At 51.7% G+C, this 24353-nt stretch overlaps 3 protein-coding genes across 5 annotated transcripts; 1 reads left to right on the top strand and 2 right to left on the bottom strand.

The window, feature by feature from the left end:
• The first annotated feature begins 322 nt into the window (after positions 1-322).
• On the top strand, positions 323-7077 carry VAT1 (vesicle amine transport 1). The gene is made up of 6 exons (XM_032319809.1): positions 323-827; positions 3583-3790; positions 4194-4364; positions 4457-4546; positions 5088-5329; positions 5469-7077. Exons 1-6 carry the CDS (start codon positions 420-422, stop codon positions 5550-5552), a joined length of 1203 nt encoding a protein of 400 aa, XP_032175700.1. The 5' UTR covers positions 323-419; the 3' UTR covers positions 5553-7077.
• Positions 7078-7190: 113 nt separating this feature from the next.
• Positions 7191-16377, bottom strand: IFI35 (interferon induced protein 35). Of its 3 annotated transcripts, none has more exons than XM_032319812.1 (7): positions 16153-16377; positions 15760-15794; positions 8978-9076; positions 8245-8351; positions 7964-8150; positions 7760-7866; positions 7191-7546 (listed from the first exon to the last, which is right to left on the bottom strand). In XM_032319812.1, the coding sequence occupies exons 1-7, from the start codon at positions 16161-16163 to the stop codon at positions 7355-7357; spliced, it is 738 nt and encodes a 245-aa protein (XP_032175703.1). In that variant the 5' UTR covers positions 16164-16377; the 3' UTR covers positions 7191-7354. The 3 variants fall into 3 exon arrangements, with proteins under 3 accessions (XP_032175703.1, XP_032175701.1, XP_032175702.1); XM_032319810.1 differs by lacking the exon at positions 15760-15794 and adding an exon at positions 8445-8592 and having other exon boundaries at positions 16141-16375; XM_032319811.1 differs by lacking the exon at positions 15760-15794 and adding an exon at positions 8445-8592 and having other exon boundaries at positions 16153-16374.
• A 1505-nt stretch (positions 16378-17882) lies between these two features.
• RPL27 (ribosomal protein L27) lies at positions 17883-21160 on the bottom strand. The gene is made up of 5 exons (XM_032319818.1): positions 21054-21160; positions 20731-20813; positions 19647-19816; positions 18100-18210; positions 17883-17990 (listed from the first exon to the last, which is right to left on the bottom strand). The coding sequence occupies exons 2-5, from the start codon at positions 20809-20811 to the stop codon at positions 17942-17944; spliced, it is 411 nt and encodes a 136-aa protein (XP_032175709.1). The 5' UTR covers positions 20812-20813; positions 21054-21160; the 3' UTR covers positions 17883-17941.
• Positions 21161-24353: the final 3193 nt, after the last annotated feature.

The raw sequence follows: 24353 nt of genomic DNA, 5'->3' as shown, positions 1-24353 counted from the left end.
GGTCACATACGGGTAGAGTTTGAGCCTGAAGAACAACTTAGTTGTGTTCTAGGCCACAGGTGGCTGGCTCCCCAAATCTGATGTAAGCTCAGGTTTTGTGATTGTCCTTCAGACTGTCCTTTTACATATTAACTTGCATAAGGTTTATTATGAATAAATAAAATTAAGTCGCAGTCTGAATGACCTTAAGAATGCCCTCGCGCGGGTCTCTCTCCAAACATTCCTGATCTCCACCTTCCACGCTCCTGCAACTACGCGGGGCCGCTGGCCCTTTAAGTAAGCCCGCCAGGCCCCGCCCCCGGCTTGGCGCCCCGCCCCTCCAGCGAGCTGTCTGCAGCCGCCGCTCCTCCCGCCGCGCGCCCCGCCCTCCCCAGCTGTGCACCCTTGGTCCAGCTGCGCGCTCGTCGGGAGTCCCAGACATGTCCGCGGAGAGAGAGGTAGCCGAGGTAGCCACTGTGGTGGCGGCGGCCGAAGCAGGGGCCGGAGAAGACGCCTCTTCTCAGCCCCCGAAAGCCGAGGCCGCTGGCGACGCCCAGCCATCCGCGACTTCCGAGGGGGCCGCCGCCGCGTCGCCGCCGCCGCTGCGGTGCCTGGTGCTCACCGGCTTCGGCGGCTACGACAAGGTGAAGCTGCAGAGCCGGCCTGCCGTGGCACCGGCCCCCGGTCCCGGCCAGCTGACGCTGCGCGTCCGGGCTTGCGGGCTCAACTTCGCCGACCTTATGGCTCGGCAGGGGCTGTACGACCGGCTACCGCCGCTGCCCCTCACTCCGGGCATGGAGGGAGCCGGCGTCGTGATCGCGGTGGGCGAGGGAGTCAACGACCGCAAGGTGAGCGGGACAGGGCAGGGCAGGGCGAGGCTGCCCAGGCCACAGAAGAGTGGGGCTCGAGTGGGCGGGGGCCGGGGGTGTGGCAGGGCGGAAGAAACTGGCACCGACCCGGGCAGACGGGCATGGAAGGCGTTGGAAGGAGCCTGTGTTACGAGGGCCATGGGGAACTGGGTTTATATTGGAGGGTAGGTAGTGTAGATACAGTTATCGCCCCCTCCCCAACCATTTTTAATTGTAGCCGCCGCCCAGAAGCGGCGACGGTGGCGGTGGTTTAGGGTTGGAGTGTGGGGGGGACACAATAAGGCACCCGTGCGCATGCGCACAATGACCTTACAGCTCTCCCCCCCCCGCCCCCCGCCCCCTGCCAACACCCCGGATTAAAACCACACCTGTACCCCCCGCCATCGAACACTGCCTGGGTAATTGTGGTCTGTGACCCTGAGTACGGATTAGTGCTTTTACCCCCGAGGGAGCTTGAGGAGCTGTGTAGTCTGGGTTGGGCGGGGACGCATGACCCTGCCAGAGCCCCAGTCACATGCAGCCCCGTGGTCTGTGGGGGTGTGAGGAGGCCCCTCCCAGAGCAGGGCCAAAGAGACGAGGCACGCCCATCATGGAGGAGAGGGAGCCTGCTACCCGCTCTTCCACTGGACTTACACTGCTGCTCTGATCTTGGCCATGGTGGGGGCGAGATTGGGTCTCTGGATCTTTGTCTTAGGCTCTCTGTATCCCGTGACTGCACTGTCTCCTTCTCTAGTGACTCAGCCAGCGGAGCCACGACCCCAGGCTGCCCTTGGGAACGTTGAGGGGACGGGAGTGGGGGCAACACGCCTCTGCCTTCCCCTTCCTCCGGGAGGACCCTGGGCTCAGAAACCCCTGCGGTGCCCATTTGGACTGGAGTGTGGGGGTGTGGCACTGAGAGCAGGTTGGCCCAGCTCTGCCGGTCTGTTTCTCCTTTCGTTTATCATTAATCTTGGCCACAAACCCGGACAGCGGAGAGTTCGCGACTTTTTGAGGGACCCGGGGTGAAGCCTTTGCACGTCATTTGTTTGGGTGTTTCTTTTTGGAATCAGCTCCCTGCAAAAGAGGCCCCCCCAGACGCAGCCTTCCTCTTGCAGGACCTGCTAGTCCCAGGTCCCAGAACTGGAATTCTTGGATTTATTGTGCATGTCCACATCTCCTCCTTAGAGGGCTTCTGCCTCTATCCAGCTCTGGCCGCACCCTTTCCACTGACTTCTGAGTAATCCCACTCTTGAGAAGGTGCTAAGAGGAATTTGTGTGTGTGTGGTGGGTGAGCGGGAGGGAATTGTAGTTCATGTTGGAAGGCCACCCACCTAACCTCCCTCCCACACTTTCCGCTTAGTAAATACAGGATATCCTGTCCAGGGCAAGAACCTGATGTAAGAGGCTGGATTCTGTGGGGAGAGCCCTCCTTCCCTCCTGATGTCTGGAAAGGGGAGGGGTCGGCTTTAGCCTGGGTAGGTGAGCCTTGCTCTGGGCCACATGGGTCACAACCCTGGCTGAACACTGCACTTTCCAGCAGTCCCGGGCTGTTTCTGAGTCTTCTAGTCCTGAATCCTAGGATGGAATGCTTCCATTCCCCAGACCTCATTTCAGGCCAGTGCTTGCAAGGAAACATCCCAGCCTGCCTTCAGTCCTCATCAGTGGAGTATGGGGCTTTGAGGACATGAAAAGGGGTGGGTGTGGGAACCCCATGCCCTCTCTCCATGGATCCCAAGTCTAATATACAGAATTCCCATCATCCCTGGCAGGGACCAAAACAGACCCAGATTGTCCTGGAATAGCACCCACACTTTTCTCTCCATGGCCTTCAGAGTGAGGAGAGGCCTTGCTTTCTCCAACGGTTGCTCCCTTTCCTCTGCCCTCCTCTTGACCCCAGAGGCTAAGCTGGAGGGAAAGATTCTGTTTTCTTAGCTCTCTTTCCCTCCTGCCGCGAGGCTCTTTTACAGGTGGCCAGGGCTGGTTGCAGGGACAGGTTGCCTCTTCCTTTTGGACTGGGGCTGTGTGGCTGTCCTTGTCCACCACCCCAGCTCCCTGTCTCTGGGTGAGGGTGTTTTCTGGGCCCCCAGTAGTACTGGCTCAAATGCTTCTCATGAGGTAATTGCACCAACCCTAGAGGCTTTACAGGGACTTTATCGTTGTTATTACCTAATACTGTGAACTCTTTGCTCTGTGCCAGACATTGAGCTAAAAATTACTGAGTGATTTTTTTTTTTTTTTGGCCACTTAATCCTCATAATTGCTCTATTTTTCACAGACAAGAAAACTGAGGCTCAGAAAGGTTAAATAGTTTTTTTTGCCCAAGGTCACACTGTCAGTAAACAGCAGAGTCCATTTTTTGACCAAAACAGTTTGATGTCTTTAACAATATTTCGTTCAGCCCTAAGTATAAGCTTCTTGCATTCAGGGGTCTTACACAATAGTGAAGCATAAGATCTGTAAAGTCGAGATAAGGACGGTATCTACCTCAAAGAGCTGAGAAGGATTAATCCACTATTTATATGTAATAAGCTTATTACAGCTTTTAGAATAGGGCCTGGCCTCTGTCAAGCACTCCAGTAAGGGTAAGTTGTTATTGTTTTCCATGGTGGTGTTATTACTATTAGCATGAGGACTGTGGCTGCTTTTATTGCTACTTCATTGCCAAGAAGAAGGCCTTGTACATAGTAGAAGGTCATAAATCGCCAGTGGCTGAATGAACAAGGGACTGAATGATGCTCTTCTTTCATTCTTCAAGGTAGGGGACCGGGTGATGGTGTTGATCCGGTCAGGCATGTGGCAGGAGGAGGTGACTGTGCCCTCAGCCCAGACCTTCCAGATGCCTGAGGCCATGACCTTCGAGGAAGCGGCTGCCTTGCTGGTCAATTACATCACAGCCTACATGGTCCTCTTTGACTTCGGCAACCTACGGCCCGGCCACAGCGTCTTGGTACACATGGCTGCAGGTGACAGGCCCCCTCCCTTTATCCCCCCTCCTTACCCCACCCAGATTTCCTTGGGGCCCCTTCCCTGCAGCCTGTCTGGACGGTCGTCATGGCAACACCAGGCTGCCTTGGCCTATGGCTCCCAGAGGCCTCTGCCTTATTGTTGCCGTGGTAACATTCAGGCTCCAGGTCCAGCCTGGTGTGCTATCCATAGCAACGTGCCCTCAGCCGGCGGCTCCTCCTTTGCCAGCTACCCTCCCCCCCCATTTCTCAGTCATGGCCATTGGACCCAGTTGTGAGGAGAGAAAGCCTCAAAATGCGCCCAGGCCCATTGAGGATGATGAGCAGAGTCCTTGAGGGGCAAGAATGGAGAGCGGCGGCAGGGTGACTCCAGTTCCCGCCTCATGAAAGGGTCTTGCTGCAGGGGGTGTGGGCATGGCCGCCTTGCAGCTGTGCCGCACAGTGGAGAACGTGACGGTGTTCGGGACGGCCTCAGCCAGCAAGCACGAGGTGCTGAAGGAGAACGGGGTCACACACCCCATTGACTATCACACGACTGACTACGTGGATGAGATCAAGAAGATCTCCCCAAAAGGTGCAGCTGGGGGTTGGGATCTGGGTGGGGGCAGGATGGCCCAGGATAGGGAGGGGCACCTAACAATGTTCCTGGCTCCCCCCCCCCCACAGGAGTGGACATCGTCATGGACCCTCTGGGTGGGTCAGATACTGCCAAGGGCTACAACCTCCTCAAACCCATGGGCAAAGTGGTCACCTATGGTGAGTTTGCAGGCCGGGGTGGAGAGGGCTGTGAGGGGAAGCCAGCTGTGTCTGAAGGGCAGGCTGCAGAGGGCCAGGGACTCTGGGACTCAAGTGGGCATCAGGGTTAGAGTGAGGACGGGTAAGGCGTCCAGATCGCTGCCTCCGGGGTGCAGCTGATGGCATATTCTCATTTGCTCCTTTTCCTGCTAGTCACACGCAGTGAATTCTGTGTTCTTTCTGTGCTCCTCTTTGGGGTTTATTCCGGATGCAAAATCCGTCCACCTGCCTGCCTTTGTTCTGCTCTCCTGGGCTTCTTGGGCAAGCTGCATTTTCATCTGAAAAACACACCCACAAAAATCAGCAAATAAATAAAGATGGGGGCAGTTTTGAGTCTGCTGGAGCGCATCTGGGACTGGCACCAAGCGGGTGGAGGGTCCTCCTGTCATTCCCCGCACTGCCGGGGATGCTTGTGACTGGCGCTTGGGGACCGAGGAGCGTTGTTTCGGGCAGGGATGCGCCGGGCACCCGGACTCACGGGCCACGGTGCCTCGTCCCGCAGGAATGGCCAACCTGCTGACGGGCCCCAAGCGGAACCTGATGGCCCTGGCGCGCACGTGGTGGAACCAGTTCAGCGTGACGGCCCTGCAGCTGCTGCCCGCCAACCGCGCCGTGTGTGGCTTCCACCTGGGCTACCTGGAGGGCGAGGTGGAGCTGGTTCAAGGTGTGGTGGCCCGCCTCCTGGCTCTGTACAACCAGGGCCGCATCAAACCGCACATCGACTCTGTGTGGCCCTTTGAGAAGGTGAGTGGGATCCCTGCGTGCGGGGGGTGGGGGTGCTCTGGGGGCTGGGGTTCCTGGGAAGAGAAGGGCTGGCTCTTTCTGGCTGGCTCTCGGGGGGCACTGAGCAGCCCTGGTAGCCGGGTGTTGTCTTCCTCCCCAGGTGGCAGACGCCATGAGGCAGATGCAGGAGAAGAAGAATGTGGGCAAAGTCCTCCTGGTGCCTGGACCAGAGAAGGAGAACTAGGGCGGAGGCTGGCAGACCCTCAGGGCCCCGGGAAGAGAGACACCGGGGGCCGCACCGTGCTGGTCTCCAAACTCTTCACATTTCATCCTCTGTCATCATGCTCTGCCCTCTCTCCCCTGAAGGTCTCCATCCTGATGGCCTCTCCCCAGCCCTGTTCTGTCTCCTGAGGCAGGGCTGCCCCCTCCCCCCCTTCCTGCCCTCCGAAGAGGTTGGGAAGTGACCACTTGGATGTCTGGGCCCTGCCAAGGGGACAGGGAGGGTCAGAGGGAGGCCGGCTCCTTCCTGCCCCCACCCTTTCCCTGGGCCTGCTGTGCTGCTTTTGTGCCAAGGTTAGCCGATCCCTTTCCGTCCAGTTCTGTGTGCTCCCCCCACTCCCCGCCTCATCTCCCACTCCTGCCCCTGCCCCACCCCCACCCCACCCCAAAAGAATTGAAACGTCAGCTCAGGATATGGGGCCAATCTGTGTGAATCCAGCATGTCCCTGTCTTGCCCTCCTGTCCCTTCAACCCAGGCCAACCAGTGTCCCCCTCTGAACTCTGTCACCTCGTTGCATGGCCTTGTCCTCTTGCCCCCATCTCCTTAAGCACACTTGGGCTTCTTCCACCTCTGGGTTTTCTGCCCCTCGTAACCAAGGTCGCCTCTTACAACAAGGGTGGGACTCATACTGCTCCCTTAGGTCACAACTCTGAGGGAGGGACACAGAGTCCCCCCCCCCCCAATCAACCCCCCTGCCGCTCCCCACCCTTCACTGAGTTCTCTGGAGTTGTTCTCAGTGCCTTAGCAACGGAAAACCTGTGCGTGTATGTGTGTGGGGGGGTGTCCCTGTCTCACACCTCCTCCTCTACCCCATACTCCCCAGTGCCTTCTTCTGCTGGAGCTGGGGTTTTGCTGCCTCCCAGTCCCACAACACTGCCAAAAATCTGTGTGCATGCCAGTGGCGGGTGGGGGGGCAGCCCCGAGCCACCTGGGGTCTGTGCCATGTCCTGTCTCTGGGGCTGTCATTTCTCTCTGGGTGGTGGTGGAGGAGAAGTAGGCGGGGAAGCTCTCCCAGCCTTGCAGGCAAGTGTGGCACTTACCAGCCAGAGCTCTGAGAGGCGATGCCATCTGTTTTTTGTTCTGGGACCAAAGTAAAAATCAAATCCCATTTCCCGTGTTGTCAAGGGAGGCCCACTGCCTTCTCAGAGCAGGGGCAGCTTTTCAAACTCAGCCCCAAACTTTGTTTACATGGGTGGGGAGATGGAACAGGGGAATAAAGAGGGGGGCGGCTTAGGACCTGGGCCGCTGGAACCAAAGTGGGGGCTTCCTGGCATAGGGGTGTAGCTCTGTCTGCTCTCTGATAGGGAATTAGGTAGGGTTCTTGCCCAGCCACTGCCAGGGGGAGGTGGGGGGAGGGGCTCAGCCTCTTCATTGTCTAAACAAGGCCTACACGTGTGAAGTGCGATTTCTGCTTTTGTGTACCCCACCCCATTTTACCGAAGCTGCCTTTGTGTTTGTGTCAATAAAAAGCCAAACCCTGGGTCCTGGATGTTGCCTCTTGAGAGGTGGAGGGGAAGGTGGGCTCCCAGAAAGCCAGGGCGGAGAGGGGTATATGGTTAGGGTTCCTCCTGCCATGCTCAAATCAGGTTTCCTTTCAGGAAATGAAATGAGAAGGTCACACCACTTTTTATTGTTCTTGGGCAGCGTTTCACAACCGATAATCCCTGCTGCCATTGACCCGCACAATCTCTTGCACCCGTGCGCCCAATTCCAGTCTGGTTCGAGAGGCTTGGCAGAGGGGTGTGGGCGACGAGGAGGGCAGGCTCTTAGTCTGATGCGGCAGTGAAGACTGCCAGGCCCCGCTGTCCCGGGGGCACGACTCTCAAGGCTTCCACCTCCCCACCTCCACGGGAGGGCTTCTGGAAGTGGATCTCTAGGATATCCTGCAGCTCCGGGCCATCCAGCACATCAGGAATGTTGAGCACTAGCACTGACTGGGGTACCGACTGGAACGTGATCTGGAAAAAGAGCCGGGAGATGGGCAAAGTCTCCTGAGAGTCAGGGACCGGGGGTAGGTGGTGCCCCTGGGGGTAAGGGAGGGGCAGGAAGGCCAGAGAGGCTAGCAATGGGAAGGACAATGGCGTTTGGGGGCTCTGATCCTTTCCTGGGCAAGTTTCTGGCAGGCGGACATGTGTGAGGCCCAGCCCCCAATGCTCTACCTTCCCACTTACGTCAGCCTTCTGGATCTCCCCACTGAGGTAGGGAGAGACTCTCAAAGGGAACTTGTGCTCGCCCAGTGGCACTGTGAACTGGCCAGTCTGGCACAGGTACTGGGCCACTGCGGGGAGAGAGAGGGATGGACCTCTAGCATCCAGGGCTCTACTCCCCTGGGGCCTGAGGCCTCCATCAACCCAGTCTCGTGGCAGGGCCCTCACCTGTGTCCTTAGTGAAACCCAGCATGACAGCCCCTCGCAGCAGCTCCCGAGTCTCCACGTCACCACCCCCGTTCCTGGTCTTGCCAAAGAAGATCTCCAGCTTGTCCAGCAGCTCCTCCTCACTCAGCCGGAGCCCTGCGGGAAACCCACTGACCAGCACGCTCCGCCTGCTTACCTGAGTGGACACCTAGGGGCGGACAGGAAGGAGAGGTCCAGCCCTGCTCCCCGGGGCCCCAGTGCATGGCAGCCCTGCGTGTCCCAGGATCCTGCTGCTCTGTCACCTGGACGGCGGTCACCACAGGCAGCTCCAGAGCCTGTACTTGAACCCGCAGCCGGCATTCCTCTATGTGGATCTCATGCTCCTTCTGTTGCAGCACCCTCTGGGCCACTAGGGCGGGGGAGCAGGGTCAGTGCAGGGCGGTAGGTGAGGGGGTGAGGGAAGCCTCCCAACCTCTTTCCTGGGGCCTCTTGGAGAGCTCACCCTTGGGGTCATCGAAGGTGACCAGAGCAGAGCCTCCTGGCAGAGGGTAGGAGATCCTCACTTCAGAAACCAAACACTTGGGTGCTTCCTGGCCCTGCTTAGTGTGTCCTCGGAACACCAGGGGGACTGCATTTGCCAGGAATGGGACCTGGAGGTGGGGGAGGGGAGGCTGATGCAGCCTTCAAGGGTGGGAGAGCTCCCCCCCCCCACCGCGCCCCATCTCAAGAGGAAAAGTTCCACGTGATCGATGCTGGGGATGAATACATTTATTGAAAGAGCTGGGTGAATGAGCCGATGAAGTTAGGTTACGCCTGAACTGGCACGTTAGACCCAAGATCTGAGCTTGTCCTTGCACAGCAGCCCTGCAAGTTTGGTAGCTCCACTTTACAGATGAGAAAGCAGGTCCAGAAAGTTCAAGTCCAGCAAGTTCAAGTCACATACTTGAGGTCACACAGCAAGGAGACGGCAGAGCCAGGACAGAAACTAACTTCTAGTTCTTCCTCCCAGGCCACCCCACCCCCACCCCCACTTACCTGGTCTCGGGTTTGGTCCCTGAGCTCCCTTCTCCGCTGCTGCAGCTCCCGCAGCCGGTCCTTTAGTCTGGCCTGTTCCTCCCGAAGGGCACCCAGGGTCTGTTAGAACAGGGGGGACATGACCACGCATCCGCCTGCCTTCCTGGAGAAGGAGCCCAGGGAGAGGGGACCCTACTGTGGAATCTCCCACCAGCAGAGCTGATGCTCAGCTCCAGAACAGCCCAACCCCTTTCCCCTGCCCCCGGGCTGGGACTTGGCTGGCCTCATCTCTGGGGGCCTGGATACTCTCTTGGGGGTCAGGAGGAACCTTGGGTATAATCACAACTGTTTTTTACAGGAGGCCTTGCTTTTAACAAACACTGACTGAACTCCTGCTGAGGTGTGCTGGGCACTGACACAGGGAGACACAGGGACAAGAGGCCAGCCCTCGGGTCTGAAGGAAACAGTACCCCAGACAGTGTACCCTCACACAAGGGACTGTGGAGGACATCCGGAGTGTGGAAGAGGGACCATGCCATAGAACTTAACATCACAAGGAAGGCCTCCAGGAGGAGTGGGGGCTTACAGTGATAAAATGTTACACTACTAGCTAACCTTTATTAAGCACTTACTCTATGTCAGGCGCTGTGCCAAGCTTTTTATTTTTATTTTTTTTTTAAGATTTTATTTATTTATTTGACAGAGATCACGAGTAGGCAGAGAGGCAGGCATGGGGGTAGGGGGAAGAAAGCTCCCCACTGAGCAGAGAGCCTGACACTTAGGACCCTGAGATCACCACCTGAGTCAAAGGCAGAGGCTTAACCCACTGAGCCACTCAGGTGCCCTGTGTCAAGCTTTTTATATGGAGTGTAACACTCAATTCTTGAAACAACCCTACGAAATAAATTCCCTCTTAACCTTACTTTACAGATGAGGAAACCAAAGTTCAGAGAGGTTAAGTGACTTCCCCGAAGTCATTCAGCCCTATCCAGGCTGACTCCAGACTGCTAATCTGTGCTTTCCAGTGAAAAAATCAAGCACCACTCCCTCCACAGCCACAAAAAAAGAAACGAAGCCCAGAGTGGGGGAGCAGTTTACCCCACATCTCCCAGCTTGTCCCTTGACTGCCACTCTTTCCACTGTACTGAGCAGCCTTTCAGGCTGGGTGTGATTTGGAGTGAGTCCAGAGACAGAGAGTGACAACATGGGCAAGGGAATGACACCAGGGACACGAATAAATGCACCTTTGTTTGTGGGATGGAGTAGATGTTAGCTGGCAGGGTTCACTCTGTGGTTGGGAAGCCTGATAAATAAGGTCGGCTCAGAGAAGCGTGAGCTCACTTGGGAAGGCGGGACTCTTGTCCCAGTCATCTCTGTATCCCCAGTGTCCAGCAGAGTCCCTGCCACAAAACAGACATTCAATCAATGTGTGTTGAATGAATGAATGACTGCAGTGAATGAATGACAGAATGGGGGCATATTACAGAGGGCAATAAAGACGTTCAGTGTGAGTTCCCTCTTTTTTTTTTTTTTAAAGATTTTATTTATTTACTTGACAGAGATCACAAGTAGGCAGAGAGGCCAGCAGAGAGAGAGGGAAGCAGGCTCCCTACTGAGTAGAGAGCCCGATGCGGGGCTCAATCCCAGGACCCTGAGATTATGACCTGAGCCGAAGGCAGAGGCTTTAACCCACTGAGCCACCCAGGTGCCCGAGCTACTGGGGATTCTAGTTTGCTCTATTTTTAAGCAGAGGAAAGCTAGAGCTCGATCAAATAATGCTGGTTTATGAGGAGTGAGAAAAGTACCCAGTTCTTCATATTTATACACATAAGGTGCCTTAAAGGCCGGTCAGATGACATCAATGACTGCAGAGAGTCACTGCAGATGATAGGGACTCACAAACTGGAGAGAGCGTGTCCCCACTAAAGTGGCAGCCTCTTCCCAGCTCCAACCCAAATTTACTCACATGGGAATGTGGTTCCAGTATCCTCTATGTTCCCATTTTTAAAAAAGATTTGATTTTATTTATTTACATGTGTGAGAAAGTCAGACACTTAACTGACTGAGCCACCCAGGCGACCCTATCAAACCTCATTTTATAGATGAGGAACTTGAGGTTTGTCAGGGCTAATTAATGGGCCAAAGTAAGTCAAACCCAAGGCCACTGAAGACACAAGGGGTCAAGGACAGGATGTGGTGGAAAGGACTCTGGGTTGGAACAACATGTGGGGATGGAAGAAGCCAAGAGGAAGGAAGAACTCCTTGAGGGACAGAGCCTTGGAAATCTAATCTTTGAGGATTATATTTAGTCAGGGGTCAGGGGAGACAAAAGGAATGACAGAGAGAAAAAAAAGAAGGCCTGGCCAAAGATAAGGAGGGCCAGGGCCAGGACTGGGGACTGTCAGAGATACAGAGGAAGAGGAGGGATGAAGCAGCGCTTCAAGGAAAGGAGGCTAAAGGGCTCCACGTGCTCATTTGCTTTCTCATTCGCTCATTCACCAATTAGCTACGGAGCCACTACCAAGTGCCAGGCACTGCTCTAGGCTCTGGAAACACAGTGATGAACACAACAGGCACAGCTTCCTTGTGGAGTTTTTATTCTAGAGGATGAGCCAGACAGTAAATAGAATCAATAAAATCTACAGTATGCTAGTGGTAAGTGTTGTGGACAGAAGCCAAGCAGGGGAGAATGGAGAATGTCAGAGGCCATCTTAAATGGGGTGATCAGAATAGGCCTTGCTGAGATGATACTGGATCATTTACCTGAAGGAGATGCAGGAGAAAGCCATGTGTACACGTGGGGGAAAGTTCTGTGCACAGGAAGAGCAAGTGCAAAGGCCCTGAGATGGGAGTTTTTGTTAGGCGGATCTGAGGAATAGCAAGGAAGCCAGTGAGTAGGAGCGGAGGAATTGAGGGGCTGGGGGCTGGAGAGGAAGTCACAGAGGAGGAGACGGAGTTGGACCATGCCACATCTTTTGCACAATGTGGGGTGGGAAGCCACAGACAGGATGACTTGGCTGTTGTGTGACTAGACTGATGTGGGGAAAGGGCACAAGCAGGGAGACCACTGGTGAGGCCATTACAGCGTCCAGGAGCGCCATGTTGGGGGCTTGGACCATGGGGGAGTAATGGAGGCCATGAGGGACCATGGAGTCTAGATAGGTTGAAGTTGCTGATGAATCGGAAGAAGAGTAAGGAAGAAAGAAAGGAGTCTGGGGCACCTGGGTAGCTCAGTGGGTTAAGCCTCTTTCTTTGGCTCAGGTCATGATCCCAGAGTCCTGGGATCGAGCTCTCTGCTCAGCAGGAAGCTTGCTTCCCTTCCTCTCTCTCTGCCTGCCTCTCTGCCTACTTGTGATCTCTGTGTGTCAAATAAATAGATAAAATCTTTAAAAAAAAATAAAAAATTAAAAAAAAAAATAAAGAGAGGAGTCTGGGATGACTCTAAGCTTTTTGGCCTGAGCGACTAGAAGGAATGAGAGCCATTTTCTGAGATGGGGAAGACTGTGGGTGGAAGAGATTTAGGGCAGAAAATGAAGGGTTTATTTAGAACACATTAGGTATGAAGTGCCTATTTGACATGTCAGTAGAGACGGAGGGTAGCAGTTGCCTCTAGGGATCTAGTATTCAGGGAAGATGTCCAGGCTGGAAGTACACATTTGGGGTTTAGTCATGTAGAGGAGACACAGTCACAGAGTCACAAAGCTAAGTAAATTCACAAGAAAGTCTCATACTACTTGAGAGCAACTGGGAGGGAGGTATAGACAGAGGGAGGTCCAAGGGCTGATTTCTGGGGTGCCCACCACTAAGAGGTCAGGGGAACAACGAAGCACCAGCCAAGAATACAGGGGAGGGGTCAGTGCACCTGGAGGGTGAACAGGAGTGTGAAGAAGGGTTTCAAGGAGGGGGAGCCAGCAGCTGGGCCAAACGTTGCTAATTAAGGCCAACAAAGATGAGACACGAGCAACACTCCCGGCGTCAGGACACTCAGTGACCACTGAGCGCCAAAGAAACAGTTCTGCTTATAAGGAAACTGCTTATAAGCCAGAAGTTCATGTACAGATTATTGTGGCTTTATTTAAAACAGACAAAAAGGGGCGCCTGGGTGGCTCAGTGGGTTAAAGCCTCTGCCTTCGGCTCGGGTCATGATTTCGGGGTCCTGGGATCGAGCCCCATGTTGGGCTCTCTGCTCAGCGGGTAGCCTGCTCCCCCACCCCCCGCCTCCTTGTGATCTCTGTCTGTCAGATAAATAAATAAATGTATGTTTTGAAAATAAATAAATAAAACAGACAAAATGAGGGGTGCCTAGGTGGCTTGGCCAGTAGAGCATGTGACTCTTGATCTCAGGGTCTGAGTTCAAGCCCCACTTTTGGTGTAGAACTTTCCTTAAAAACAAAATAGGGAGGCCTGTGTGGCTCAGTGGGTTAAGCATCTGCCTTCAGCTCAGGTCATGACCCTGTCGTCCTGGGATCGAGCCCCATGTGGGGCTCCTGGTTCAGCGGGGAGTCTGCTTAGCTTTCGGCACCCACCCCCACCTTGTGCTCGCTCTCTCTCTCCCTCATAAATAAATGATTACAATCTTTAAAAAAATCCAAAACAATAAAATAAAAACAAAACAAAAAGAAATCTGCGTGTCCAGCAATAGGGTAATAGCTAAATATATCATGTAAACAATTAAAGGACATAAAGAACATTTAACAATATGAAAAAATGCTCACAATAAGCCAAAAAAGCAAGATATAAAACTGTATAGAAAGTATGATTCCTATTCTGTTGATTTAAAAAGTTTTATTTCATAAGGATCTTTATTAACACATAAAAATGCATGGGGGTACCTGACTGGCTCGGTTTTGGAAAAGCGTGTGACTCTTGATCTCGGGGTCATGAGTTTGAGCCCCATGTTGGATGTAGAGATTACTTTAAAAACTATAAAATCTTGGGGTGCCTGGGTTGCTCAGTGGGTTAAGCCTCTGTCTTCGGCTTAGGTCATGGTCTCATGATCTCAGGGTCCTGGGATCAAGCCCTGCATCGGGCTCTCTGCTCAGCAGGGAGCCTTCTTCCCCCTTTCTGTCTGCCTGCCTCTCTGCTTGTGATCTCTTTCTATCAAATAAATAAATAAAATCTTAAATATATATATATGTACATATATATGTATATGTATGTGTGTGTATATATATATATATATATATATATATATATATAATCTTAAAAAAATAAAAAGGCATAAAAAAACTCTGGGAAGATAGACACCAAAATGTTATTAACAGGGGTTGTCTCTCAAATCCGAATTTAGTGTGATTAAAAGAAAAGAGGTGGGCGCCTGGGTGGCTCAGTGGGTTAAGCCGCTGCCTTCGGCTCAGGTCATGATCTCAGGGTCCTGGGATCGAGTCCCGCATCAGGCTCTCTGCTCAGCAGGGAGCCTGCTTCCTCCTCTCTCTCTGCCTGCCTCTCTGCCTACTTGTGATCTCTCTCTGTCAAATAAATAAATAAAATCTTTAAAAAAAATAAAAAATAAAAAGAAAAGAAAAGAGGTTCGCAAACCCACCTTTCAATATGTAAAGGCCCTTTAAGGGAGTAGTTTTGGCAGAGGTAGAAGATGGGTGTGAATCAAGTATACTTCTTCCCCAAGAATAATCTCAGGGAACTGGGGTTCTGAAATGTTGCCAATAACATTAATAATAATAAACACATACTGTATGCTTAGTAAGTGCGAAGCAGTGTGCTAAGTTTTTACTGTATGGATTTATGGATTATCTGCTTTAATTTTTTTTTTTTAAGATCTATTTATTTGTTTATTTGTCAGAGAGAGAGAGCACAAGCAGGGGGAGCAGCAGGCAGAGGGAGAAGCATGCTCCCCACCGAGCAGGGAGCTCAACGCAAGACTCTATCCCAGGACCCTGGGGTCATGACCTAAACAGAAGGCAGACGCTTAATCGACTGAGCCACTCAGGCGTCCCTAAATTTCTTTTTTTTTAAAGATTTTATTTGACAGAGAGAAGCACAGCAAGAGAGGGAACACAAGCAGGGAAAGTGGGAGAAGGAGAAGCAGGCCTCTTGCTGAGCAGGGAGGCCGAGGCAGGACTCTATCCCAGGACCCCAGGATCATGCCCCGAGTTGAAGGCAGACACTTAACGACTGAGCCACCCATGCACCCCCCCCCCCTTTTTTTTTTTAGAGAGATTTTTATTTATTTATTTGACAGAGAGAGATCACAGGTAGGCAGAGAGGCAGGCAGAGAGAGAGAGGAAGGGAAGCAGGCTCCCTGCTGAGCAGAGAGCCCGATGCAAGCTTGATCCCAGAACCCTGGGATCATGACCTGAGCCCAAAGCAGAGGCTTTAGCCCACTGAGCCACCCAGGCGACCCCCCTTTATTTTCTTAAGTAACCTCTATACCCAGTGTGGGGCTTGAACTCATAACCTGAGATCAGGAGTCACCCACTTTCACCAACTGAACTAGCCAGGCTCCCTGAGCCTGTGATCTCTCTTATTACACTTGCAGGGCAAACGAAAAATTCCCAAGCAAGACATCTGTGTATTTACAACAGATGGAGTAGTAGCAGCAAGGGAGACTGCAGGAGCTGGAGAGGTGAGGAGATTCATTCATTCCACGGCTGTTTATTGAGTGCCGATTGAATGCCGGGCACAGTGCTGGCATGTCTAGGGATCAAGGGTGAGCAGGCTAGATGGGGAACCAGTCTTAGTCTAGTAGGAGTTGGGGCATCACGGGTCACAGCTTGCAAGGCTTAGGGGAGCCCTTGGAGGAGGAATACGTCTGCCTGTGAGCCGGAAGAGGACCCAGGACTCACCCGAAATGAACTGTAAGGCGAGGAACTGTTCAATTCTAGGATGAAATACAAGGAGGGGAAGTTTGTTGGGTGAGATCTCAGGAGATAAGGGTGTGAATGAGTCCTAAGCTTTTTGGGTCACAGAACCCTTTAAGTACCTAAGAACTGAATTCTCTCAGAAAAACGCATTCACACAACAAGTTCATGAGCTCTGAGGCACAGGCTATAGGACTGTCTCTGAGGCAACGGGTTAGGGGAGAGGTAATCCCAGCCGTGTTTCTCCCCTGGTGTTCAGCAGGTCTAAGTGAAAGGCAGAGAGGCTTGGCCACCAGACCCCGAGATACCTGCAGATTCCCAGCCAAGGAATGTCCTTTTGCTTCTCCCTCCACCCCCAATACTTTCCTCTTCACTTACGGCATCATCATACATCACTGACGTGGGCCTGGGGTCCGGATGAGAAGAGCCGAGGCTTCAGAGCTGGGCACAAAGTGGCAGTGTCCCCTGTAACTAAATTCTTGCTTGTACCTTCCGAGGTGGCTTCGTCCCCTCCAAGTTGGGCCTGAGTTACACTTCCGAGGATTCGGTCTGCAGGTTTTGCTTCCACTTTCATTTCAGCAGAACCCCTGCCGTGTGTTTGCACGCCCCCAGCTGGTCTCCCCGCCCCTGGGAGGAGGAGCCCTTCTGAGCTTGGAAGTTGACCTCACCCACTTGAGGCCTGAGAGGAAGACACTCACAAATAACAGCCAAAAGAACGTGGGCCCCTATCAACCACTCATTCCAGCCTATCAAGGCCAGTACAAGCCTGTTGATAGAATTCTGTCTGCTGTCAAGATATTTCCCTGGAGTCTAGAAAGATGCTGGGCACATGCAGACTAATTGAGATTAATTGAGAAATGTAACCAGGATGGTTAAAACCTCTCCAAGTTCACAAAGTTGTACTAATAGCCAGCCATTTGTGGAGAACTGTTCTGTGCCCAATACTGACTCTGCTTCACATGAATTAACTCCGTCTTCCAAACAACCCCACAAAGTTGGTTGTTTTTGCCATTTTACAGATGATTAGTCTAACCACCTGAGGCAGGAAGTGTAGAAACTTGCCCCAGGTCGTACTGCTAGAAGTCAAGCACATATCCAAACCTGGTTGGAATAGTATTTGAACTTGGGCCTCCAGGTAGAGTGAAGAACTTCTAAATTTCTAGTCAGAGGGTTAAAATTTACTTCCATTTGTGACTGAGTAGGCAAGCTACTTAGGAGTCTGTCTTGAGAGATGCCCAGTACTTACACGTGAGGAATCAAACACAGAGTTCAGCGCACAGATTTTTCCTACTAACCAGTCCAGGATTTTTCCAGTAATTTACAGACCCAGGCCTTGTTCTACATCCCACGTGGGTATGTGTCAATCAGTGCTTGGTGAACACACCAGTTGGGACTCCTGCTTCCATCAAGGGTCTTAGAACCAGACCAGCTGGAGAGCGCCTATCTCACCAGTAGAGCAGGGTCACAGGTATCCAATCAACGGTAAAACGGCAGACTGAAGGGCCACATACCGTTCCTGTAGCAGTGACACAACCATGCCCAAGAGCCTCAAATCACACCTTTTCTTGCCAGGTTCTGCTGGCCATCTGGGGACCTCTTCTGATCTTACTAGGAATGGCTGTTCTGGGGCTCAGGCCTTCATTAGTCCCACCCCTGCCATCAAGCAGTTCTCCGGGGCGGGCCTCATGAGATCAACACACCTATCAGCAGGTAACCTCCCAGAAATTCTGACCTACTGAACCTCAGGGTGGGATTATGGCACTTTGTGGTTGGTTTGAGGTCCTCAGAGTGGTAGCTCTCAAGTGGAAGAAGCCAGTGCCCACTGAGCGGGGCCTGTGGGTGTTCCCAGTGCGGGGGCAAGAGCAGCCCAGGTTCTATCATGCACCCACGAAGTCAGGGGTACTCATTTTTTGGGCAAACAGTTCAGTAGCTCACACCTTACACATCAAGGACATCCAAATGACGAAAGGATGATCAGGTTGAGGATCAAGTAGTCCAAGTCTCACTAAGGCATTATTTTATATATTTTCCCACAGCCTCTCATCCACCACCGAATGTCTCATCACACGAATGTTCTTCTTTCCCAGTCTAATAACACACACCACAGGTAGACAGAAAATTTTTTTTGGGGGGGGGGTGTATTTTTAATGACTGAAACAAAACAGATCTAAAATCGCAGCTTCTGGAAGAACCACTTGTTCTTGCCGGTCTTGTACCTAGAGGCGGGGGAGAAAAGAACACCATTGAGAAGAACAGTGAAACCAAATTCCCTTCATGGAGGATAAGGCCACCATACTACAATATCCTCCAACAAAGTCTATTTACCTCTCCTCGAACTTGACCTTGGCCTCTCGTCGGGCCTTGCGTTTAAGAGCAGGGTCTCTGAAGACATCCTTGTTGACGACAGTCTTGTCCAAGGGGATATCCACAGAGTACCTGGACACAATGATGGGGACAGAAGATCAGCCCACAGGCCACCAGGGCCCTTCACACAGCCCTGGGACACTGGGGTGTCAGGGTCTGTCTCCATAGGAGCCATCCACAGAATCTGTGCCAAAGTCCCGAGAATATTCTTTGGAAATTCCCAATTGAATAGGACTCATTTACACAGATTCATACTACTAGAATACTTCACATTTCATTCTCAACTTTCCAAAGTCACTATTTTTCTAGCTAAGGACTATCACTTTATTACATTCTCACTATGATCACAGCGGTTGGCCAGCTTTCTATTAGGAGTCTTTTTAGTGTTGTTCGGGTTGTGCTCGGACAGGGGAAGCCTCACTGCGGACAGTGCAGAGGCCGGGCAGCTAGCTGCCCAGGTCTCACTGCTTCCCAGCACCTAAAAAACCGCTCTGTCCTTTTAAGACAGCTTTGACAGTAAGCATGCAGCCCCCGGCAGCAAACTGTAAGGCATACACTGCTAGGTTTTGCCAATTATTGTTCAGGACTCTCAACCGTATAATCTATGCACCAAGGCAAGTGTGTACAGTGCACAATACTATGGAAGGCCAGGAACTAGAGGGCATGGCAGCACTGTGGAATTAGCTGGTGGTGGTGGTGGGGGGAGGCTTGCTGCCTTTATCTACCAACCCTTTTGGAAAGCCTTCAATAACTATCCTGGGAAGTGGAGAATGGCAGAGAGCAGGCCAGATCCCATGCCCATGTATACCCTGAATGCAAACGAATGATCTTTACCCAACACGTACAGAACTTTCAGGGGAGGAGACAGATAAAGAGCAAGTTTGTAAGAGATTTTCTATCCCGCTTAGCCAACTCAGAGAAGTCGCCACAGAAAAATGGTAGAACACAGCTCCACGTTGGACCAAAGAGGCAACAAACACTGGAAACCACATCACTTTGTAAGTGACACATGAAAACAATGTCTCTTCCTCACACCAGAATGGCTGCAAGGTTGTCTCGTGATTCAGCAGGGCAAAGGGGCAAAAGAATCCCTTTCATTCCCATTTTAAAAAAAATTTCATCTATATATTTTTTAAAGATTTTATTTATTTCAGGGAGAAAGAGAAAGAAACAGCAAGAGAGGAGAGAGTGCCAGAGGGAGAGATGCAGGCTCCCTGCTGAGCTGGGAGCCCAATGGACTCGACTCCAGGACTACGGTATCATAACCTGAACCAAAGGCAGTTGTAATGAACTGAGCCACCCAGGCACCCCTTCTTCTTCTTTTTAAACATTTTATTTAATTGAGAGAGCGCACGCGTATAAGTGTGCATGTACGCAGAGAGGAGAGTGAGAAGCAGACTCCCCGCTGAGCAGGGAGCCCGATGTAGGACTCCATCCCAGGACCCTGAGATCATGACCTAAGCCAAAGGCAGACTCTTGACTGAGTCACCCAGGCACCCCTCACTCACCTTGTGGGCATGAGGTGATTGTAGTTATAAACTTTCACAAAAGACTTGATCTTTGACCTCTTGGCGATTTTCTTCTTGCCCATGGCAGCTGTCACTTTGCGGGGATAGCGGTCAATTCCCGCCACCAGAGCATGGCTGTAGGGACGGTCTGAGGTGCCATCATCAATGTTCTGAACGAGCAAGATCACATGTCACTGACTGAGGGCCTATTTAGGCCCTGTGCCAGATGGAGGGCTTGCATCAAAGAACACCCCCCCACTCCCAGGTCTGAGACCCACTATGGGAAAAACCCCACAAAGCAGATGCTCGGGAGTGCCATGCCAGAGCGCAGAGAGAGTACTAGGGAAGGGTGGTATTCATTCCCACAACAGTCTGGAAAACCTCCTAGGAGGTAAGAGAACTAAAAGGCGCAGTATTAACACCGATGCAGTGCTTGTTTTCTATCAAGCATCTCTGCATCTCGTAGCTTCCCCTACGACCACACTGCTGGTGAGGGACAGAGGAACGATCCCAAAACTGGTCGTCTAACTCCAGAAACCAGTCAGAGGGAGCGGGGCAGGGGAACAAAGGATGCCCCTCGACCCCACCACGGCCAGCAGCTGGTGTGTGGGGCCAGAGCTCAGGGAGCCTCACCAGAGGCTACAAAACGTGGGCAGAAAGCCACCCCTGAAGAACATGCTACGTGATCTTTTGGACTAGAAACAATTTCTCCTCCTCTTACAGACTCCCAGCCGCAGCACTTGTCTCCACACCTCGGCAACAGAAAAGCATCCCCTACAGTGACTTCAGGGACCGGACGTTGACAACCTCTGAAGGGCGATGCCAGACACCAAGCGAGCGCTCCATAAAACGTGGCCACTGTTATTTCTTAACACCCTCCTTGGTAGAGGGCGCCCACTTCCACTCCCATTTGTTTTTATTTTGCACCTTCCTCCCTCCAAAGCTGTCACGCATTCATCCCCACCCGCAATGCTCAGGGACGAAGGCCCGCAGGCTAGCTCTCGCACTCCAAGCTTGCAAGCCCTCAGAAATCGGCCCGATTCCCGAGATGCAAACGCGTCGCAGAAGCTCGCGAGGCTGGTACCTTCACGATGACCGCTTTGCGTCCGGAGTAGCGTCCGGCCAGGACCAGCACCACCTTCCCGGGTTTCATGAACTTGCCCATCTCTGCAGAGAAAGGAGAACGGACCGATCAGAGACGCGCAAGCCGAGGCTGTGGGTCCGGAAACTGAGGCTGCGCTCCTGGCCGCCTCGGCCCAGGCCGCCCGCAGGCCCTGCTGGCAGGACCGGGCCGCCACGAAGCCGCCAGAGACCAAGCAGTGGAGAGAGCCCCGAGCCGCCCCGCAGCAAGACCCCCCGGCGGCGGATGGCAGCGGATTGGGACCTCCTACCCAAGTCTCTACTCACCGACACCAACCACTCGAGCCTACAGCAGAAAGGAAGAAAGGGCACTTCCGCTAACCTTTCACCCCCGTGAGCGATGACCTCACTTCCGGTCCCGCCCCGCAAGGTTACGCCGCTTCTCCAAAGTTGTTGTGGGCGGAAGAAGCTTTAGCGGGTAGAGCGGCATTTGGACACTCATTTATTCAAATCAAACTTTATTAGAAGCCTCAGCAGTGGGCAAGAGCAAAGGAGTCCCTTTCTTCCCCGTAGGTTGGAGCGGAGAGAACGGTCCTAATGCCCGCGGATTTTTGACTCCGCCGCTCTGCTGTACTAGTTGTAGTTCCTTTCTCGGGCGCGAGGAGGGGACACAGTTTTAAATTGACATTTATGCCTTGCAAGTTAGCAAAATAGGACTTGTATTAGTGTGCACTGTTAGGCGTAAGGAGAGAGAGACGAAGATCAATCAGACAAGGGTGCTTAACCTCAATATTTAGAGTCGTGATGTCACAGACATTACCGGCTAGAATAAGCAGTGAGAGGTGAAGGACAATGATGGTGATAATCACTGAGCACCTACTCTGTGCTAGGGTTTTTTTTTTTTTTTTAATTTTTAAAGATTTTTTTTTTAAAGATTTTATTTATTTATTTGACAGAGAGAAATCACAAGTAGATGGAGAGGCAGGCAGAGAAAGAGAGAGAGGGAAGCAGGCTCCCTGCCAAGCAGAGAGCCCGATGCGGGACTCGATCCTACGACCCTGAGATCATGAACCCAGCCGAAGGCAGCGGCTTAACCCACTGAGCCACCCAGGCGCCCCTAGAGATTTTTATTTATTTATTTGAGAGAGAGACAGTGAGAGAGAACAAGCGAGGAGAAGGTCAGAGGGAGAAGCAGACTTCCCATGCAGCTGGGAGCCTGATATGGGACTCGATCCTGAGACTCCAGGATCATGGCCTGAGCCGAAGTCGTCCAACCAACTGAGCCACCCAGGCGCCCCTGTGCTAGGGTTTTTAGGTAAGCCGATAGCCTATTTAATTCTCACAACTCTGCATCTTTGCTGTTTTCCTCCCATTTAGATATGGGGAAATTGAGATTCAAAGAGGATATGTTACCTATCCGAGGTTGACCCTGATCAGTAGCATAGATGAGATTGAAATTTAGGTTTGAACGCAGGTCTAGTTGGTTCTCAAAGTGAATTATTTCCCATCACTTACTGGAAAATGTTTTTATTTTATTATTATTATTATTATAGTAGGCTCCCTGCCCAACGTGAGACTTGAACTCAGGACCTTGAGATCAAGAGTCACATCCTCTACCCAATGAACCAGCCAGACATCCTTGGAAAAGTGTTTTTTTACATGGTCCCTTAGTTGTCTTCTGAGTTCAAGAGGAAGGGAAACCATCTTACAGTTTTGCCTATTGGAACATTGAAGAATCTACAGGATTGGTCTTGGGCAAAATGTGAGAACAATCAGGGTTTCATCAACTCTTGTCTTAAGGCTCTCCAGGGACAGGTTTCCCCTGCAGCCCTTACGACCCCATTCCAATGGTTTATCACAGTAATCACATACTTATATTTTTATATTCAATTACAATCTTTTGTTTTAATTTGAAATATGACATTTTAGAGTTGGAAGGGACCTCAGAGACATCTACTCTAGCCTCTGAGAGGACAGTTCCAGAGCAGCAAAGTCACAGAGATGGTGATGAAAGAGTAAGTTCTTGTTCCCAACCCACTGCACCACACCAGCCTGCCCATTTCCACCTCCATGGTCTGCTCCTAGCCTCCTTATCTGCTGCTGCTGCCTCTTTTGCTATATCTCTCTTGGAAAATAGAAACCAGATCCTTAAATCTTGTAATTGCCTTGGACTCTTCTCACAAACACTCTCCAAATCAAATTAGTATTAAATCCTGCGAATTTTTTCCTTGTGCTTTGAATTCTTTTTCCACCTAATCAATCCAGCCTCAGATCTTTTTCTTCTCCTTCTCAAACTTTTGTGTGGGTCAGCATTGCTTGCTATGTTTATGAAAAATGGATTTCCAACCTAGGAGATAACAATTTCAGTCTGGTGGAGGTATATGATCTATAGGACTGATTTTGGGATGCTTTTCTCAACACAACTCTTAAATCCACCATTTATGTGCTTGAAATCTTTCGTTGGTTCTCTATACCAAAGTCTGAACTCACCTCTCCTTTCCTGCAGTCTAAATTCCTACTCCACACCTTCACATACTGCCCTCCCCCATCCCGCAACTACTCAAATATCCAACTTCTTCTGAGCCCTGGGGTCTTTTTTCTCCTCCACTGCAGCCAGGCAAAAACCTATCCAGAGTTCTCCTGAGCAGAATCAATCTCTTCCTTCTGTGCTCCCTCAGCAATCCAATCCATATTCATCTTTATTATAGAACGTATTTGGTTTGTGGGTGCCTGGGTGGCTCAGTCGGTTGGGTGTCCGACTCTTGATTTCAGCCCAGGTCATAATCTTGGGGTCATAAGATCGAGCCCTGTGTCAGTGTAGAGTCTGCTTGGGGTTCTTTCTCCCCCTCCCTCTGTTCCTCACACCCCTCCCAAGCTTACACATGCACTCTCTCAAATAAATAAAATCTTAAAAAAATTTTTTGGTTTGGATTAGTGGTTCTCAAAGTGTGGTCCCCAGACCAGCTGCATCAACTTAACCGGGAACTTGTTGGGATTGTAAATTTTCAGGCCTCACCCCAGAACTACTGAATAAAAATCTCTGGGATGGGAGCCAGCTATTTCTGTTTTCACAAGCTACGCAAATCTCCAGTTGGTTCGGTATCTCCTTGGTTAGACTGTGTCTTCCCTGAGGGCAGGGGGTCTGTTTTATTTACCTCTTTCCTCAGTATCCAGCCTCGCCCAGGTAATTGGCAGGTATTCAAGAATGAATGAATGCAAAACACCTTAGAAAACTTTTTTTTAAAAAAACTTATTGAAAAATAGATTTTATTTTTATTTATTTGACAGACAGAGATCACAAGCAGGCAGAGAGAGAGGAGGAAGCAGGCTCCCTGCTGAGCAGAGAGCCAGATGCGGGGCTCAATCCCAGAACCCTGAGATCATGACCTGAGCCGAAGGCAGAGGCTTTAACCCACTGAGCCCCACAGGTGCCCTAACTTTTTTAAAACGATTTAAAATAATCTCTACACCCAATGTGGGGCTTGAATTTATAACCCCAAGATCAAGAATCGCATGGTCTACCAACTGAGCCACCCAGGTGCCCACACCTTAGAAATCTTTAAAAACCCTTTGTGGGGGTACCTGGGTGGCTCAGATGGTTAAGTCTCTGCCTTCAGCTCAAGTCAT

The sequence above is a fragment of the Mustela erminea genome, chromosome 18, assembly GCF_009829155.1.
Source record: "Mustela erminea isolate mMusErm1 chromosome 18, mMusErm1.Pri, whole genome shotgun sequence".
Classification (NCBI taxonomy): domain Eukaryota; kingdom Metazoa; phylum Chordata; class Mammalia; order Carnivora; family Mustelidae; genus Mustela; species Mustela erminea.
Note: the sequence above shows the minus strand (reverse complement) of the source record. Positions and strands in the feature narration are given on the sequence as shown.

Coding starts and splice junctions, on each gene's coding strand:
- VAT1 (XM_032319809.1), top strand. CDS start 420: ATGTCCGCGGAGAGAGAGGTAGCCGAGGTAGCCACTGTGGTGGCGGCG. Junction 3,791..4,193: donor CTTGGTACACATGGCTGCAG/GTGACAGGCCCC, acceptor GTCTTGCTGCAG/GGGGTGTGGGCATGGCCGCC. Junction 4,365..4,456: donor CAAGAAGATCTCCCCAAAAG/GTGCAGCTGGGG, acceptor CCCCCCCCACAG/GAGTGGACATCGTCATGGAC.
- IFI35 (XM_032319810.1), bottom strand. CDS start 16,167: ATGTATGATGATGCCGTAAGTGAAGAG. Junction 8,151..8,244: donor CTGTGGTGACCGCCGTCCAG/GTGACAGAGCAG, acceptor GTCCGCCCCTAG/GTGTCCACTCAGGTAAGCAG. Junction 7,867..7,963: donor GGGTTTCACTAAGGACACAG/GTGAGGGCCCTG, acceptor CTCTCCCCGCAG/TGGCCCAGTACCTGTGCCAG.
- RPL27 (XM_032319818.1), bottom strand. CDS start 20,811: ATGGGCAAGTTCATGAAACCCGGGAAGGTGGTGCTGGTCCTGGCCGGA. Junction 19,817..20,730: donor GCAAAGCGGTCATCGTGAAG/GTACCAGCCTCG, acceptor TTGCTCGTTCAG/AACATTGATGATGGCACCTC. Junction 18,211..19,646: donor AATCACCTCATGCCCACAAG/GTGAGTGAGGGG, acceptor CATTGTGTCCAG/GTACTCTGTGGATATCCCCT.